Source organism: Hoplias malabaricus, chromosome 1 (assembly GCF_029633855.1).
Source record: "Hoplias malabaricus isolate fHopMal1 chromosome 1, fHopMal1.hap1, whole genome shotgun sequence".
NCBI lineage: Eukaryota > Metazoa > Chordata > Actinopteri > Characiformes > Erythrinidae > Hoplias > Hoplias malabaricus.
In genome coordinates, this window is record NC_089800.1 from 74981555 (window position 1) to 74997383 (window position 15829).

The window sequence follows — 15829 nt, forward strand, 5'->3', positions numbered from 1 at the left end:
ATGTACCTGCTTTTGTTTACTTGGAAAACACAATAACTTCCAGACTACTGCACAAATCTATATAATTGGCTCAGTCTAATTTATTAGCTGCTGTTTTTTTAAATGGGTTTTTATTTTAATGATTTAGTGGAGCATTTTTTGAAGAAGCTGTATTTGAAAACAAACTGGGCACACTGGGTATTGCAGTAAGGCTCTTAAATCAGAAAAGATTGTTTGTTCACACTCTAATGGTTTTATTCTTGCTCAGAACCACAGCTGTGCCAAACAGTAGCTGAAGCCAGATGCGTGGCCAACAAAGAACACAATTGTATTGTTTTGGTAGATATTGAACATGTCAAAATAAAGTTTACAGAGGCTTGGCCACAGTCTGTCTGAATGTACAACCTGGTGTAAATGTACTTTAAATCTACTGCAGCAGATGAATATGAACAGCAATAATACATATGTTATGAAACCCCAGATGAGGGATTGCAATCAGTGTTACAAGCTCTCTCAATAGCTTTACACATTCGTATGGACATTAATTGTGATTTTTTTTCCCCAAAGGATTCATAGAAATATTAATTTGAGAGCAACTTCAAAATTTACTATTATTTTACATTATGGTTCAATTATCTTACCTAGGTAAAGAATATGTAACCTTGAGGGTACCACCACAGTGATCATTTTTCTGTGTATAATTAACTCTCCCATATATTTTGCTCTCAAAAAATTATCTTGAAAATAGTATAAGGTATGTAAAAGAGTTAAAGATTTCCGAATCTTATAAATGTTAAAGATTATGAATGTTTTCCCCACTCAGTTATTAACAGTATCTCAACTGATATGGTTTTTCTTCAGTCCAGTTTCTCTGGACTAAACCTGTGACTGTTCTTATATATTATAAGAATATATTTAGAGGTTACGTGCACTGCGCAGTTCCTCTCAACCACCTTAAAAGTCTTGCAGTATCACAGTGTCATGAACCAAACTTTGAAGCTGAAAGCTGAAAAATGAACATATAATTATAAGTAATCATTTAAACTTCCCCAAACACACCAGTAAAGTCTAAAAGTTGCTTACTATTTCATACCACCTTAATAAAAATGACGTAGATATTTCCGAGTGCTGAGTTCCACCTTAAATGCTGTCGCTATATTCACACAATCGCACTAACAGCAGCATCTATTAATAGCAGCATCTATTAACACCTTAAACAGTGAAGAAGTTACAGGCACCTGAACAAAACTACTGCATCATTTAAGGAGATGGAGGAGAGCAGGGTTTAACAGTCGCTCATGTAGGCTAACACAACTGGTAGAATAAGGAAGGCCATCCTACCCACTCTGAACTCACCTAGACAGTAGGTCCATGGGCTACTTTATTGTTGTGCTTCTAAAATGTGGAAAAAAATAAAGGAAATATAAGGAAACTCCTTTGTGAAACAATTTTTTTCAAATCACCCTGGCACTGTGTGCACTGTTGTTGGTGGACAGGGTCTCATAGTAGATTGCTTTTAAAAATGTTCAAATCCTTAATAAAATGTAAGTATGTGCTCTAGGTTTTTGTAGGACAAGGAAATCCCAAGCGATGATACCTGAAAGACTTCACTAAGAGCAGGGTTTTCAGCTACCTGCTTTAAACTGTTGTAAAGATCAGAAACAAAACAAGTGTTTTATTTTGTCTCCATCCTCCATTGCTGAATCCTTACATGAAAGTCAGTAATGCCAGGGATGTGGTAAAGATAATCCGTCCTCCTCAGTGTCTTACCTTGAAGTGTGTTGAAAATTCGGAGGGTGTTTTTTTAGGAACATTTTGTTTTAGCCTGTAGATGTGCTACTATTGAACTTGACCCTTCTGCTTATTTGAAATCTGTGTAGAGACCTTAGCAAAATGTTAAGCTGCTTCAGTGTTTACTATTTACTTCTTTTTACCAGCCACTCCTGCCAGTAGGGACATAATTTGGGGACAGAATTTTTAGAGAATCACTGCTTTTCCATTTTTTTTCCTTGTGAATGTAGAGAAAGTAGAGGCTATTGCTGTGCTTCAGTTTTCCAAAGTGGACAATGTACTTCTGTCACTAGGCTATGGTGAAAAGCTCCCTCCAAATGAAAGGAACAGGGATAAGTGGAGAAATAAGCAGCCAGCACATTGGCTGAGCATTTCTGCTTTGAAACTCCCTGTATTCCAAAGTTCTGAAAACCACAGATTCAGCCAGACAGGGTTTCATACCAAATCTGTCAACTTGCAGAACAGGGCTTTCCAGGTAAGCTGAAGAAGCAGGCCAGCAGTGGAGGTGGGGATGGACATAGAACCATGGACTAGTTTCAGGTGCTCCAGTCTCCTCCCACAGTTAGGGCTGTCATGATTTAAGATTTCCTGGGCAGTGATTTAACGGGGTTCAGCATTGCAATACGCTGTATCACCTCCCCCAATTACTTAATTTATCCTGTGCTATAATCCTTTCTCATGGAACCGACCTGAATTGCTCCTTCTGAGGCCGCTCCACGACTGCCTGGTGGAGGCAGTTGGGCTTGGATGATAAGTATCAGATTTGCATACAGCCTCGTCTAAATTGGCTGACTCTACCTTTTCATTTGGTCGAAAGCCGAAAATGCTCCCAAACTGGCTCAGTTGCATTTGTTTTTTGCGACTAGGTTTGCTGCCATTGTTTACATGTTTTAATACAAAGACTGATACTTATGCTGGGATCAGACAACACAACATTTTTGTCTCTCATGACGTTCACTGTGTCAGATTAGCTTGGTCAGGAGACTGGCCACAATACACCTTTGAAACTGACAATTCTTCATTCACGTCGTTGCATGAGTTCAGATGTCATCAGGGAGGCAGATCCAGAAACATTCAATCATGGCTTCAGAAGTGCTGTGTGTGATGCTTGTGGTTGTGAGATACAGAAAGAAAAGAATTTTTCCTGGTTGTTATGGAGAGGACAGTATGTCCTGTCTCTCCTGAGAAAGAGAACTTGAGGTAAAGTGTTAAACATGTCAAGAGCATTTCCTCAGCTTTTTTTTTTTTTTTTTCTTTTTCACCTGACAGCTGCAGCAGCAGCCTTCCTCTTTCTCTTCTCTCTGTTTATAGATACGCGCCAGACAGCACTCTGTCCTCCTATCGGTCATCATCAAGGCACATGTCATAGGGTATGTCAGACTAGGTGAAAACATCCAAAAAAGTCTAACATGCTGGACTTTTTGTCGGGGTGCCGTGGGGTGTCTTAGACAGCACATCACTGATCTTTATGTCACACTACACGACAGTTACTCATCCCTGACGCTCATATTCAGTTCCGACATTGGAAATTTGTCAGATATGACTGATGTAGTCTGATCCTGGCATTAGCCAGTCAGCAGCACTTCAAATGGCAACAGCTGGGAAAAATTACATTCTTATCCTTTTGTTTACTAGCTGTGATTACATACATACATACATAGATAGATAGGAAGCTGTCTGAAAGGGATGTTCGGGTGCTAACCCCGGATTGTATCCGAAAACCATAAAACCACGGCTGCCCAAATCACCGCAGAATTAAATGTGCACCTCAACTCTCCTGTTTCCACCAGAACTGTCCATCGGGAGCTCCACAGGGTCAATATACATGGCTGGGCTGCTATAGCCAAACCTTTGGTCACTCATGCCAATGCCAAACGTCAGTTTCAATGGTGCAAGGAGCGCAAATCTTGGGCTGTGGACAATGTCAAACATGTATTGTTCTCTGATGAGTCCACCTTTACTGTTTTCCCCACATCCGGGAGAGTTACGGTGTGGAGAAGCCCCAAAGAAGCGTTCCACCCAGACTGTTGCATGCCCAGAGTGAAGCATGGGGGTGGATCAGTGATGCTTTGGGCTGCCATATCATGGCATTCCCTTGGCCCAGATGCTAGATGCACGCATCACTGCCGAGGACTACCGAAACATTCTGGAGGACCATGTGCATCCAATGGTTCAAACATTGTATCCTGAAAGTGGTGTTGTGTATCAGGACGACAATGCATCAATACACACAGCAAGACTGGTGAAAGATTGGTTTGATGAACATGAAAGTGAAGTTGAACATCTCCCATGGCCTGCACAGTCACCAGATCTAAATATTATTGAGCCACTTTGGGGTGTTTTGGAGGAGCGAGTCAGGAAACGTTTTCCTCCACCAGCATCACGTAGTGACCTGGCCACTATCCTGCAAGAAGAATGGCTTAAAATCCCTCTGACCACTGTGAAGGACTTGTATATGTCATTCCCAAGATGAATTGACGCTGTATTGGCCGCAAAAGGAGGCCCTACACCATACTAATAAATTATTGTGGTCTAAAACCAGGTGTTTCAGTTTCATTGTTCAACCCCTGTAAATATATATTATTAAATATATATCATTACACACACTAAAGTGCAAAAGGAAAAACACATACATAGTGGTTGTAACGGTCCCTTGCCATTCCCTGCAGTCAGCTTGGTATTACAATATTGCGGTTATTGCCACAGCCTACACACAGTACAAAACACTTGTTGGTGGACTGGCTATGCAAATGTGCCCACAGGTGTGAGTGACTGAGTGGGTGTGTGATACCCTGTCCAGGCTGTGATCCTGCCTTGTGCCAAATGATACCAAGTGGGCTCCAGACCTCAAAATGACCATGAACAGAATGAGGTGTTTACAGAAAATGAATGTATGAATGAAGTTATACAGTTGTATGCATAGTTTTGGACACCTTTACTGATTTTCTAAGAGACAGATAGTAAACATCCTCTACAGAGAACAAACATAAATATGTATTTTTTTCCTAATTTCAGTGAATGTGAGCATGTTCAAAGTTCAAAATAAGAATTTTGTAAAACATGTGCTACACTGTCAGAAAAAAAAGTCTCTGTGGTTATTCTGAACCTTTTAGGGAATATACACTGATTCTATTATAATTGTAGATTTTATAAGCCTCATTTAATCTCTAGGATTTATATTTTATTTGAAAGTTTACAAATATTCACCTCTGCTTCCTTTATAGATAACAATGCACCTGTATAGTGCTTTATTGGGTGTGAGTGTAAGTTGCATATTTGGTGTAAAAAACACACTCAAAGTCAATTAAGGAAAAAAAAAACAATAATCAAATTGAGGTAATTAACCAGAACTGATGGATTAACCTTGTCTTAACATCTGGTGGGAGAACATTTGCTTAGGAGCAGGTTGTCTGCAGATCTCCCTTTATATAAAGATGCATTACACTTGAGTGTTTTGTGCTGAGCCCATTAGGTTTCAGAGCTTTGGCAGTGAACACAGATTCAGAGCAGTAGAAACCTCTAACCAACCACGCTGCCCTTTACTCAAATCCCCAGCTTTCTTGCATTTGAACTTTAGAGACAAATGAACCTGTCAGAACAGATGTACTCTACCATGCACTCTTAGTGTACAGTAATTAAAGCTTAAAAAAAACTAATGGGTGCATGGATAAGTGTGAAACAAGGCCAAAAATGAGGCCACTGTTTCTTCAACACAGCAGTTCTCAAAGTGAAGTCGTTCGATTGGCCTTTTGCTTTATATCTTTACTATTGCTGTCCACTTCTCCACAAACCTCCGGAACCCATCAATAGTATGTGAAACAGAGAGCAGGACTGATTATCTGAGAGTGTAATTTTTTTACAGCACTGTCCTGAAATCAAGAGGGAGAAGTGAGGAGAGGTTTCCTCCCCTCCTCCAAAATATACATAGTGCAGTTTCTGCACTCTTGCAACAGAGTTGCAATGACAAGGGCTCTGTTCTAACTATTACAAGTCAGTGAAGCATCACAATGACTTTGAACCTAGCAAAAATACGATTGAGTGTTGCTTTAAAATGATAAACTGTGAAAACACTGGATTAATGTAATATCATATTATGCTAGGAATGGAATATTTATTTAAAATTATCTTTTAATCATTTAAAATATTAAACCATTATAAACAGAAAACAGCAATATTTCGTACCTATTTTAAACTGTTCACAACAGTAAGCAGCAAGTGTGTGCTTATAAAACTATCAGAGTTAATATATAATATATGTATATCCCAAGTTGGTCACCATGGCCAAAGCCAACTGTCGACTAGAGAGATATAAAATCTCCTAATGTTTGGCTGTGGAACAGGACTGCATTCTACATCCAGTACCTTTGGGATGAGTTGGAGGATTGTTTGTGATCCAGAGCAAATTATGCAACATCAGTATCCGAATTCACTAATGCTTTGGTTGCTTAATGACTCTGCAGAGTTCATTTTAGAGTATCACTTTATTCCCCTCTGGCCTATGTTCTGATTTGGGACTAATGACATAAGGCTCATGCACTGAACACTTGCATTCACACTGGGTGCATGTTAAAATAGATGAATATAATATCATATATATCAGTATAATGAGTTGCCACATGCTTTAAGCCATAACTGCAGGAGACATTTCTTTTGTAGACCTGATGGCTGTCTTGGATTTTTGAATCAGTAGAGACCACCCAGCATGTCTTAAAAGGTTACTTGAAGGCCAATTGTCTGCTTGTCTGACCTGTGTTTTTGTTTGTCCTACGTTGACTGTGTAATGGGGGTTTAAATGGCTTCTGTGAAGACAATGACCTCTGGCAGCTCCTCGTGAGAAGTGATATTTGACTGCATAGTCCTGTGCACCGGTTTGCAACTCAGTGCTTCACTCACCGGATGCCACACTGTCGGCCCACTGGCAGACCACCATTGAACTGACTGAGCGGGAAAGGTCATGCTGGCTCCTGGGGATGGTAGAATATCGCCTAAGAGCTACAGCTAGGGGCATTTGAGAATATTACCCAGCTGTAAGGATACATAAGAAACAATCTTGCAAAGACTTAGGTTGATGTTTTAATATGTGGTTAGCACCCTGTACATTGTAGGTTGTGCACATGCACCCTCCACAAGGGTTAGGACACTGTAGATTGCTTCATGTTCTGACTGACTGTGGAGTTAATTTGAAGCTTTAAAGAAGCCCTACTTCCAGTTAAATCAGCAGTTATGGGCTGTGCCTTTAGGACGAATACATGGTCCCTCAAGTATACAAATCTCTCAAGGATAACATTACCAAAAAGTAGCGTACTTAAACATTTTTCATATGTTTATTTCCTAAGTATACTTTATGCAGTAAATATGCTAACAAGAAGTATATCACAACTGTACTATTTCAATACTCCTTGGGACTAAATTGGCCCAGTTTTTACATCCAAGTTTAGTTTTGTTCTGAAACTACATGCTGTCTTCATAGCACTTCTTTGGGTAAATAAGAGACTTTGAGTGTATGCAGTGTAACAGTGCCACCAGTGGATGTGGGCTCACTTAGCGAACATAGGATAACTACAAGTTATGATGAAGCCAAGTGTCCTCAATGTACAAATAACAACATTTTAGTAAGTGTCAGCCTTTTGTAGTTTATTTACATTTTAGTCATTAAATGTTGGAAACCCTTTGAAGAATGTTGTAAATACTACTGTTTTTGAAGCAGTCAATATGGAATTAGCAAAGAAAGAAAAAGGAATTAATTAACATTAGCAACTCAGAGGCCAGTCTCAGGCACAGACAAAAGTTGCATATCTGGGAATATTTGATAAGAATTGTTTTGGCAAAAGTGTGGATAGAAATATGGATTGGGTAGAAAAATAAACATCAATGAACTAATGACAAAAGCAAACAGCTACTAGAGACTATGACTACTAAATAAACAAGCTAGAAGAAACAAATCTGGAAAATGTACAGAGCTGAAAGCATACAAAATAGTTATATAAAAAAAGTCTAAAGTAGAAATAAACTGGATTGCTATAGACTGAAAGCTAACAGGGTAGAGAAAAGCAAACAAGGCACAAACTAAACTAGAACTACTCTATAAGGTACTTGAAACTAAAGACATGATAAACTTTAGTAAATATACTGGAAAAGACACACTGGAGATTAACCTGTCACTTAAAAGGAATACAATGTAAGAATGGACTTTTTTGTATTCTGAGCATCCCCTACATGCTGCTGAGTGTAATTCATGTTTACAGTACTGTCATAAAATCAAGTCTCTCACACATCTCTCCCTCGTTTGCTCACTCACTCACTTAAACACGACTTGCGCACTCTCTCTCTCTCTTACCCACTCACTCATCGAGTGATGTTTACAAAAGTAGTGAACAGCTCTGGGGCTCCGGCTGATTTTGAACCAGGGGAATGTGTGCGCAATCGAATAAAATAATGTTGACTACATGGTAAAACCCATATATTACTCATACACACTGGACCGTGTTATTACAACCATAAAGTGTAACTTAGGTGGTACACTAGCTGTTATAACCACAGCAACGGACAGTAAAGAACTTATTACCAGAATCAATGTCCAATGCTAAATACAGAGCGAAAGCGGCTAAAGTAAGCAGGTGCTAGCACTCGCCCTTGTTCATCAGTAACTCTCAAAACCGGATTATAACACGGTCCTCAACAAAGCTTGGGTTCCACCAACACAAACAGTAACTTAAGTTATTTTATCTGCATAGCAACCGGCGAAAAGCATTTATTACCAAAATCAATGTCTAATGCAAAAAAGTGAGCTAATCCAGCTAAACCTAGCACCTGTAAACCCTGGCTCACAGCTCAGTAACTCTCAAAAACTGATTATAACTCTTCCGTCAACAAAACCATCACTATCTAGCACAGCAACACATGAGGAAAAAAGGCAACAAATACTGCTCCGACTCAGCTCACTCTACTGTGTAAATTCAGTCCGGTATTAACTCTTGTACGGCAAGCTAGGTAACCATCTACCTGTGAGCTATGTGCCGTTAAGCTTTACCGATTTCTTGCGAGAGTCCTCCGCCCTGTGATTCAGAAGTTTCTTAGTGCAGTAAACCAGAAGAGGACCTGGCGCAGCCGCAACAGATGCTCTATTCTCCCTGTTACAGCTCTGTGGAACACTACAATCATTTAGACTCTGTAATTTTAAGGTAGAAATTGTTCCTTTAGAGGGGGCATCTATTATTGTGGGGAAATGCTGTTCTCTGGTTTGCTTATGTTCACAAGCTCTGTCTTTTAAGGTGGAACAGTATGTTTGAGAAACAAAATGACAAAGTGTTTTAGGAGGTTTAACTTGCTAAGTTTTATTCACTGTTTGAATTATCACAGAAAGATTTGTTTCTCCAAATTTAACCCATGTTGTTTCATTTTGTAGCAATTTGTAGTAATGCAGTTAACTGTCTCTCAAATTTGGAGACATTTCCACATTAAGTAATCCAAAAACAGCAAATGTAAGTCACTGTTACCCACCAATGTAACAGGAATAGAGCAATATCCTTATCTCGGTTCATGCTTTTCTCTCCATTGTCCAAAAGAGTATAGATGTCTTTTGTCAGATGTGTTTTTTGGTTAAAATCATGAACATCACCTTTAGGAGGAAAGACAAAAAATAAAAAACAAACGAACACTAGTACACATCAAGAAGAGAATAGTTGAAATGTCCACAAAATACAAGACTGAATCAGAGGGCTTGTATGCAAAGACCTAAAGGCAACAATTAGCAGGATCAGCTGTGTGTGATTAGATAAGGGGCAGAGCTAAAGGAGTATGGAAAGCTAAAGAAACCAAGCCAAGCAAAAGAGAGAAAGGAACTAAAAACAAGAGAGGAAAAGACTGGGACAGAAATATCACAACAGGTGAAATGATTTTGTGAGCAGGTTTTGGAAGTGGTTTACCCTTATCAATGTTTAATGGCACTATCGAGCACCAAAGGGTTGTATAAAATATTTACAAACAGAGATCACAGTCTTCATTCTTGACATTAGGCAGAAGCTAGCTAGAGCAGTTAGCGTTGCAGGTAAAAGTGTCTAATAAACAATTCCTCTGATTCATAATAACTTTAATAACTACAAAAGGCTAGTGTGAGTATTCTGGCTTGTTCAAAAAGAAGTCTGGGCTGACATGAGCATTTTTTTTTGTCGCCCACAGCAGGGAACTTTTAATTATTTGGTCTCACATTGTCAAGTACAGTAATACATGGTCTACAGCCACAGTAATTCCTATCCCAGGCTAAATAATCTTGCCTGAATGTAGACAACATAGCCATTGTGAGCACCTCCTTGTTTCTCCTTGACCATACCGGAGCTCTCTGTTGTTATACAATTACACACAATAGTCAATCTGTTGCTCTGCATACTTTGTTAGCCTTCTTTGACTCTGTCCTTCAATTGTCAGGACCATCACAGTGCAGGTATTATTTAGGTGGTGGATCTTTCTCAGTGCTGTAGTGACAGCGAGTGGTCATAATCTGAAATTTATAATCTGCATTATGGAGAATATGGATTGGCTCTTCATCCGTGCTTTCTGAAGCAGGATCTCAATGTAATGTTTTCCTCTCTTATTCCAATGCCTTCCTTAGAGGCTCATTAGAAAGGTGAGTAACTTTTGCTGTATAGGAATGTTCTCTAAATGAACTCATAGTACCAGCCTTCAGAGAGAACTGGCTTCATTTCAGCAGCAATTATCTGAAATTGCAGAGGTGTGCATGCTTTTTAAGTGCTTTCAAATGAGAGCTGCCCACTGCACTTACTCTTATGCACAAATGTAATGCCTGTGGTAAAAAAAAAAGGTGTTCAAACAAAGACATCTATTTTTTTTTTTATTTGCAACCTTTTTCTGCTCTGGTCAGTCATGCAGGTCTTGCATTTATGTGCCTCCATAAAAATAAATTGCCCGTTTCTGTGCATAAGAGGTAAACTGTTGGTATGTAATTTGTTCATTGCTTCTTCACCCAGAAAGCTCGTTCTCAGTCTCAGACCAGGTGACCTCATGCACTCCCCTGTTCTTGTCCAAATACAATGCTGCTCAGTCCTGGAATAACTTTGCCCTGCAGAATTGACTGTTTTTAAATTGTGTTTTCAGCACAATAAAGGTTTTCCTCTTTTAAAAAGCAGCACATTTTGTAATAGCTTTATCAAATTATATTTATCACTTTCAAAATTTCAGTAGCATTTTTTAACATATGAACCCATGGTAAAGGCACCCTTCCTCTGGTTAAGAGTAGCTCAGCAACTGGGAATTTTATCATTGGTTGGATGATGTGTATTAAAAGAAGAAGAGGCACATACAATATGCAGGTTACACTTGATTAAAGCCATTCAGCAAGCTATTTGTTAAAGCCACTGTCCACTTGTTTTTAATTATGTAAAAATGTATGGTAATCTTAGATATGCCGTGGTATAAGTATTTACACACATTATATTCAATATACTGTGACATCACCAGGGATGGGTATTGAGACACAGACATATTGTCTTTTAGGGTGTTTTTCATATCAGCATTATTTAGTCTGGTTAAATATGACTCATTAAATCAGGTTTGTTTGGGCAGGTGTGAAAACTGCACTTGCACTTGGATGTGGACCAAAGCAATCATACCGAAACCTTTGAGTGGCGGTGGTCTCGGTCCCATCCCAAAACAGTGAGCTAAGTGTCTCCTGTAGCCATGTGCTTTTTGAATATTGGCCAATCAGCAAAGTGAATGTTCTCGAGGGTTCTTGTGATGCGTTTTGGTGCTCTTGGATTTTTCAGTGTGTGAAAACGAAACAAAACAAGGGGAAATGCTCCGAGTTTACAAACCCTCCAACTGATTTGGAGCAGAGCAAATGAACACCAGTCTGAAAACACACTTTGCTATTTATTTTCCATGTCCTAACAAGAACGGGTCAACAAGCAGTGTTTGGGCTGGTGTGAGGGAATACCCAACCAACCCCCAAAAGGAGGGTGAATATTCTCTCGCTCCCCTACCGCTGCACACAAACCAACACTCGCAAACACATAGCACACACACAGCGTAACATATATTATGTGCAAATAACCCTCAAGAACACCATTAACAGTCCAAAGGGGGACCACTAGGCAAGTTGAAATAATGACAGTATAATAATTGTTTTATTTAAAACAATATTTAATATTTAGTAATAGGTTTTGTTTGAGCTTTTAAATATTATCAGCTGCCTGATCAGAACTGCAAACAGCATTGCCCAGCAAGAAACCCCTGAGGCCAGCCTGTGTTAATACGCCCCTGCAGCGGACAAGACTAGAGAAGTGGCTGGCAAAAACCTATAGTTTGATAGGCAGAATACACACACATACTGTATTTCTGTGACATTGCCCTGAGGACCTATTCTTTATGTTGCCTCAGTTCGCTAAATGCTAGCTGACTAAAAGAAACCCATCAGTGATGGGCAGCAGGAGAGCCTGTTTGCCCTTTCTAGAGCAGACAATGTCAGTGATAAGGTAAAGGGGGTTTCAGGGTGCATCTGGAAACTCACTCGTCCTTAAGTGATTAAAATGCAGCCCAGATGCATGAGTTTCACCCTTGAGGAGGCGTCTCCTGAGAAACTTCTCCAGTCCAGGCTTTAGAGGCTGAAAACTGTGTATTGATGTAAGTGTAGGGCTAGCTCTGTGGCAGTCCTGATATCACACATGTAGTCCCACATACTATATATGTAAGCCTGCATTAACCCCTCTGAACACATTTATCTTTTCTGGACATGCTGATAACTGTCAGAAGAAAAGTCTGAAAATGACTGGACAGTGGCTTTAAGGAATGTTAATGTCAGAGCATGTGAAATACTAAAAGTGCATTACATCAGGTCCCTGTGATTGATATTGAAAACTCCAGCTTTAAACATATTTTTCAGCGTCAAGTCTCAGTCTAACCAACTCCTCCCTGTCGTCCTTACAGGCAACTCATGGAGGCGGACACAGAACGCTGCTTTACGGGCATGCCATCCTTCTCCGACACTCCTTTAGTGGAATGGTGAGAAAAGTACAACACACTGCTTCTGTCTTTCCATCCTGTAGAATCCTCACTGTTACAGCGTGGGCTTTCTCTTTTTTGCTGCAGTACCTGACATGCTTAAAGACGTCCAGGTCTTTAACAGATAAGTTATCTTTTGATGTGGGACTTCAGGAGGACTCAACAGGTAATCTTCATCCATTCAAATACTTTGCTTTTGTTTACATTTTAATTAATAAAACTGCGATCAGAATAATTGGTTCTTGTGTCTCTCCGCTAGACAAAATTTGAATCTGTTGTTAGGGATTTAACCTAGTGCTGGACTGCATTTTGTTCTTAAAGGGGAATCTTCTTTCAGAATGCTGTGTAGTCCAAGCCTGGTCCAAATATGTCCAAAGGTTTGTAGATAGCAGTACTATTGGTAAATGTATTATTAAATTGTTCCATTGTGGACACCAGTGTTCAGTTAAACATGCATCGCCTTTATGATCTCCAGATTATTTCTAGACTATATTGTATAGTAATTTCACTTTGCCCTATGCTAAGCATCTGCTAACAGGCATTCAAGCCGTAGTGGAGCACTAGAACTTTGTTCTGTGTAGTGCTGACCATCCAGTACCTTTTTAAGATGAGTTTGTTCAAATCAGAACTTATTATTCCACATCAGAACCTGACCTCTCTAATGTTCTTGTGGCAGAATGGGATCAAATCCTCATAGCAGTCTTCCCAGAAGAGTAAAGGCTGTTACTGTAGCAAAGGGGAGCTAAACACTCGGCTAACTAACTAGGGTTGAACAAGTTGAGGAAAATATCTTATTGCAATATTTCTGACCAATATTACAATTGGAATTTTAATTGCAATAATTTGTATAAACTGAAGTTCAGGTTTTTTTTTATTATGAAGAATGAGAAGAGCTGGTTTTCACTTTAAACACTGACAGTTTTATAGTTGTGGTTTCCATATACAGAGCACAGGTTGCCTCAGTTTGCAATTGCAACTGCAATTTTGATACAATATGATTATAAATTATGCCCTTGATACAGAAGAAATGTTGATGAAATAATGAACAGTTGTCTATCCCTGTATAAAAGAGGCATGATGCTCAATTTATTTCTGATTCATTCAGTAAGTAGGTGACAGAAGGTGTCAGAATTCTCAGCCTTCTGAGAAGAGTGTGTCTCACACATTATTTTTGCTACACAATGAGATCTGTGAGAATATATCTCTGTGATTACTTACAGGTGAGGCTTGTTGGTGGACTATCCACCCTGCTTCTAAGCAGAGGTCAGAGGGAGAGAAAGTCCGGATTGGTGACGACCTCATACTTGTCAGTGTATCATCTGAACGCTACCTTGTGAGTACAGCTGTGTTTGACAGTGTCAAGGCTGTGCGTTAGGGCGATGTAATTAGATATCTGCATTGATTGAGAAATAAACCAGTGATGCTACTTTAAATGCAAACGGATGGCCACTATGTTGGGAAAAAGAAATGATAGAAATCTAGTGCCATTTTCTATCAGTCTTTTCTTCAGTCAAATTGTAAATGGTAAACTATTACACATTGTATTTATTGATACAGTTATACTAATGTTACTAATATGTGATTTATTCTTGTTTAACAAAAACATTCAGAAATTCCTGATAAAAGAACATTAAATGCATATTTTTTGCATCAGTATTAAAGCATTAAAAATGTCTTTGTACTTCTACATGGCTTTGCACATTTCTGATTTAGAGCGTGTGTGGAACTAGAAATAAGCAATATGTTTAATTAATTTAAGATATTAACATTACATTCTTTAGAGTGACATTAGCGACAAAGATTGTAGGTTTAAACTGCAGATTTTTTACAATATATAATTAATAATACTATAATATTATTAATAATATTAATTATATATTAATAATAATGTCATGCCATTTTCATGCTATGTTCCAGCAGCATTTCTAATCATGAAACAGCATAATTAGTGGATTTAATTTTAGCAGTCTTTCTGCTGCAACAGAATCAATTATTCCAAGATATAATAAGCAGCATTAGTCAGCAGATGAATATTGTAATGAAGTTACAGAAATGTGTGTTTGTCTCCAGTGTCCGGAGCGATATTCGTTGCGATTTTCCCTTTGTATCCATGGCAGCGAAAATCTGAGTGTCACTTCAGCTTTGATCAACTGCTACAAGATTTTTTTTTGGTCAGCGTGCAATAATCACTAGAACATCTTTATTACATACTCTTCTTTAGCTTATGGGAAATGCACAGTGTGTCTGAATGTTCAGTCAAGGTTCCAGCCGCAGCATCTTGTACAGTGTTTGTAAAAAAGACCTGTTACCACAGAGTTTATACTGTGCCTAAGAAAGAGCTGGAGAAATACATAAAACACCACTTGAAACGGACTTGTCTTTCACTCTCTCAATCACTCACTCACTCACTCACTCAAAGTTGTGTTAAATGTGTTCATGCCTTGCACCCAATGACTCTGCGTAGGCTCCAGACCCACCACAACCCTGATTAGGCTGAAGCATTTTCAGAATATTAATAAATGATATACTTATAAAAGCATGATCATTTATCATGATGTCATTAAGATAATGCAAAACCATGCGATAACTTGTATCTTCACTTTTGCCAGTTTTCACTTTTCATAATGAAAACATTAATAATGAGTGGACTAATAGACATGACGTAGTTACTTCATTCATTCATTCATTTATTCATTGTCTATAAGCGTTTACCCAGTTCATCCCGAATCACTGGGCGCAAGGCACTTGGTGAAAATGCTAACATTAAAACGCATTTAAAGGTATTGATTTGTAGAGACACGATTTTGCAGCCATAGTTTTAATTGTTGCGAAGGTCATGCTGTGTCTTTTCTCCGTCTGTAATGTCTCCTGTGAAGTGCTGGCTTTAACCCACCGTAGGAACACACGCACATTACTCTGCTCCACTGCTGCTGTAATGTGCCCTGTTCAGATCTTGGCAGCTCCAGCACTCTCTGGCTTCCAGAAGCTTCCACCATATGCTCAGACTCCGGCTGGGTTTCAGCTCAGACTGGGGGCTGCTGCAAAA

General features: G+C 39.0%; 1 protein-coding gene across 1 annotated transcript in view; it reads left to right on the top strand.

Annotated features, from left to right (window-relative positions):
- Positions 1 to 15829, top strand: part of LOC136698520 (ryanodine receptor 3-like) — a 218378-nt gene that overhangs the window by 45635 nt on the left and 156914 nt on the right. Inside the window, exons 4-6 of the mRNA XM_066673430.1 lie at positions 12709 to 12783; positions 12871 to 12949; positions 14004 to 14116. Of these exons, the coding sequence (XP_066529527.1) occupies positions 12709 to 12783; positions 12871 to 12949; positions 14004 to 14116 (267 nt within the window). The remainder of the gene's footprint in view (positions 1 to 12708; positions 12784 to 12870; positions 12950 to 14003; positions 14117 to 15829) is intronic.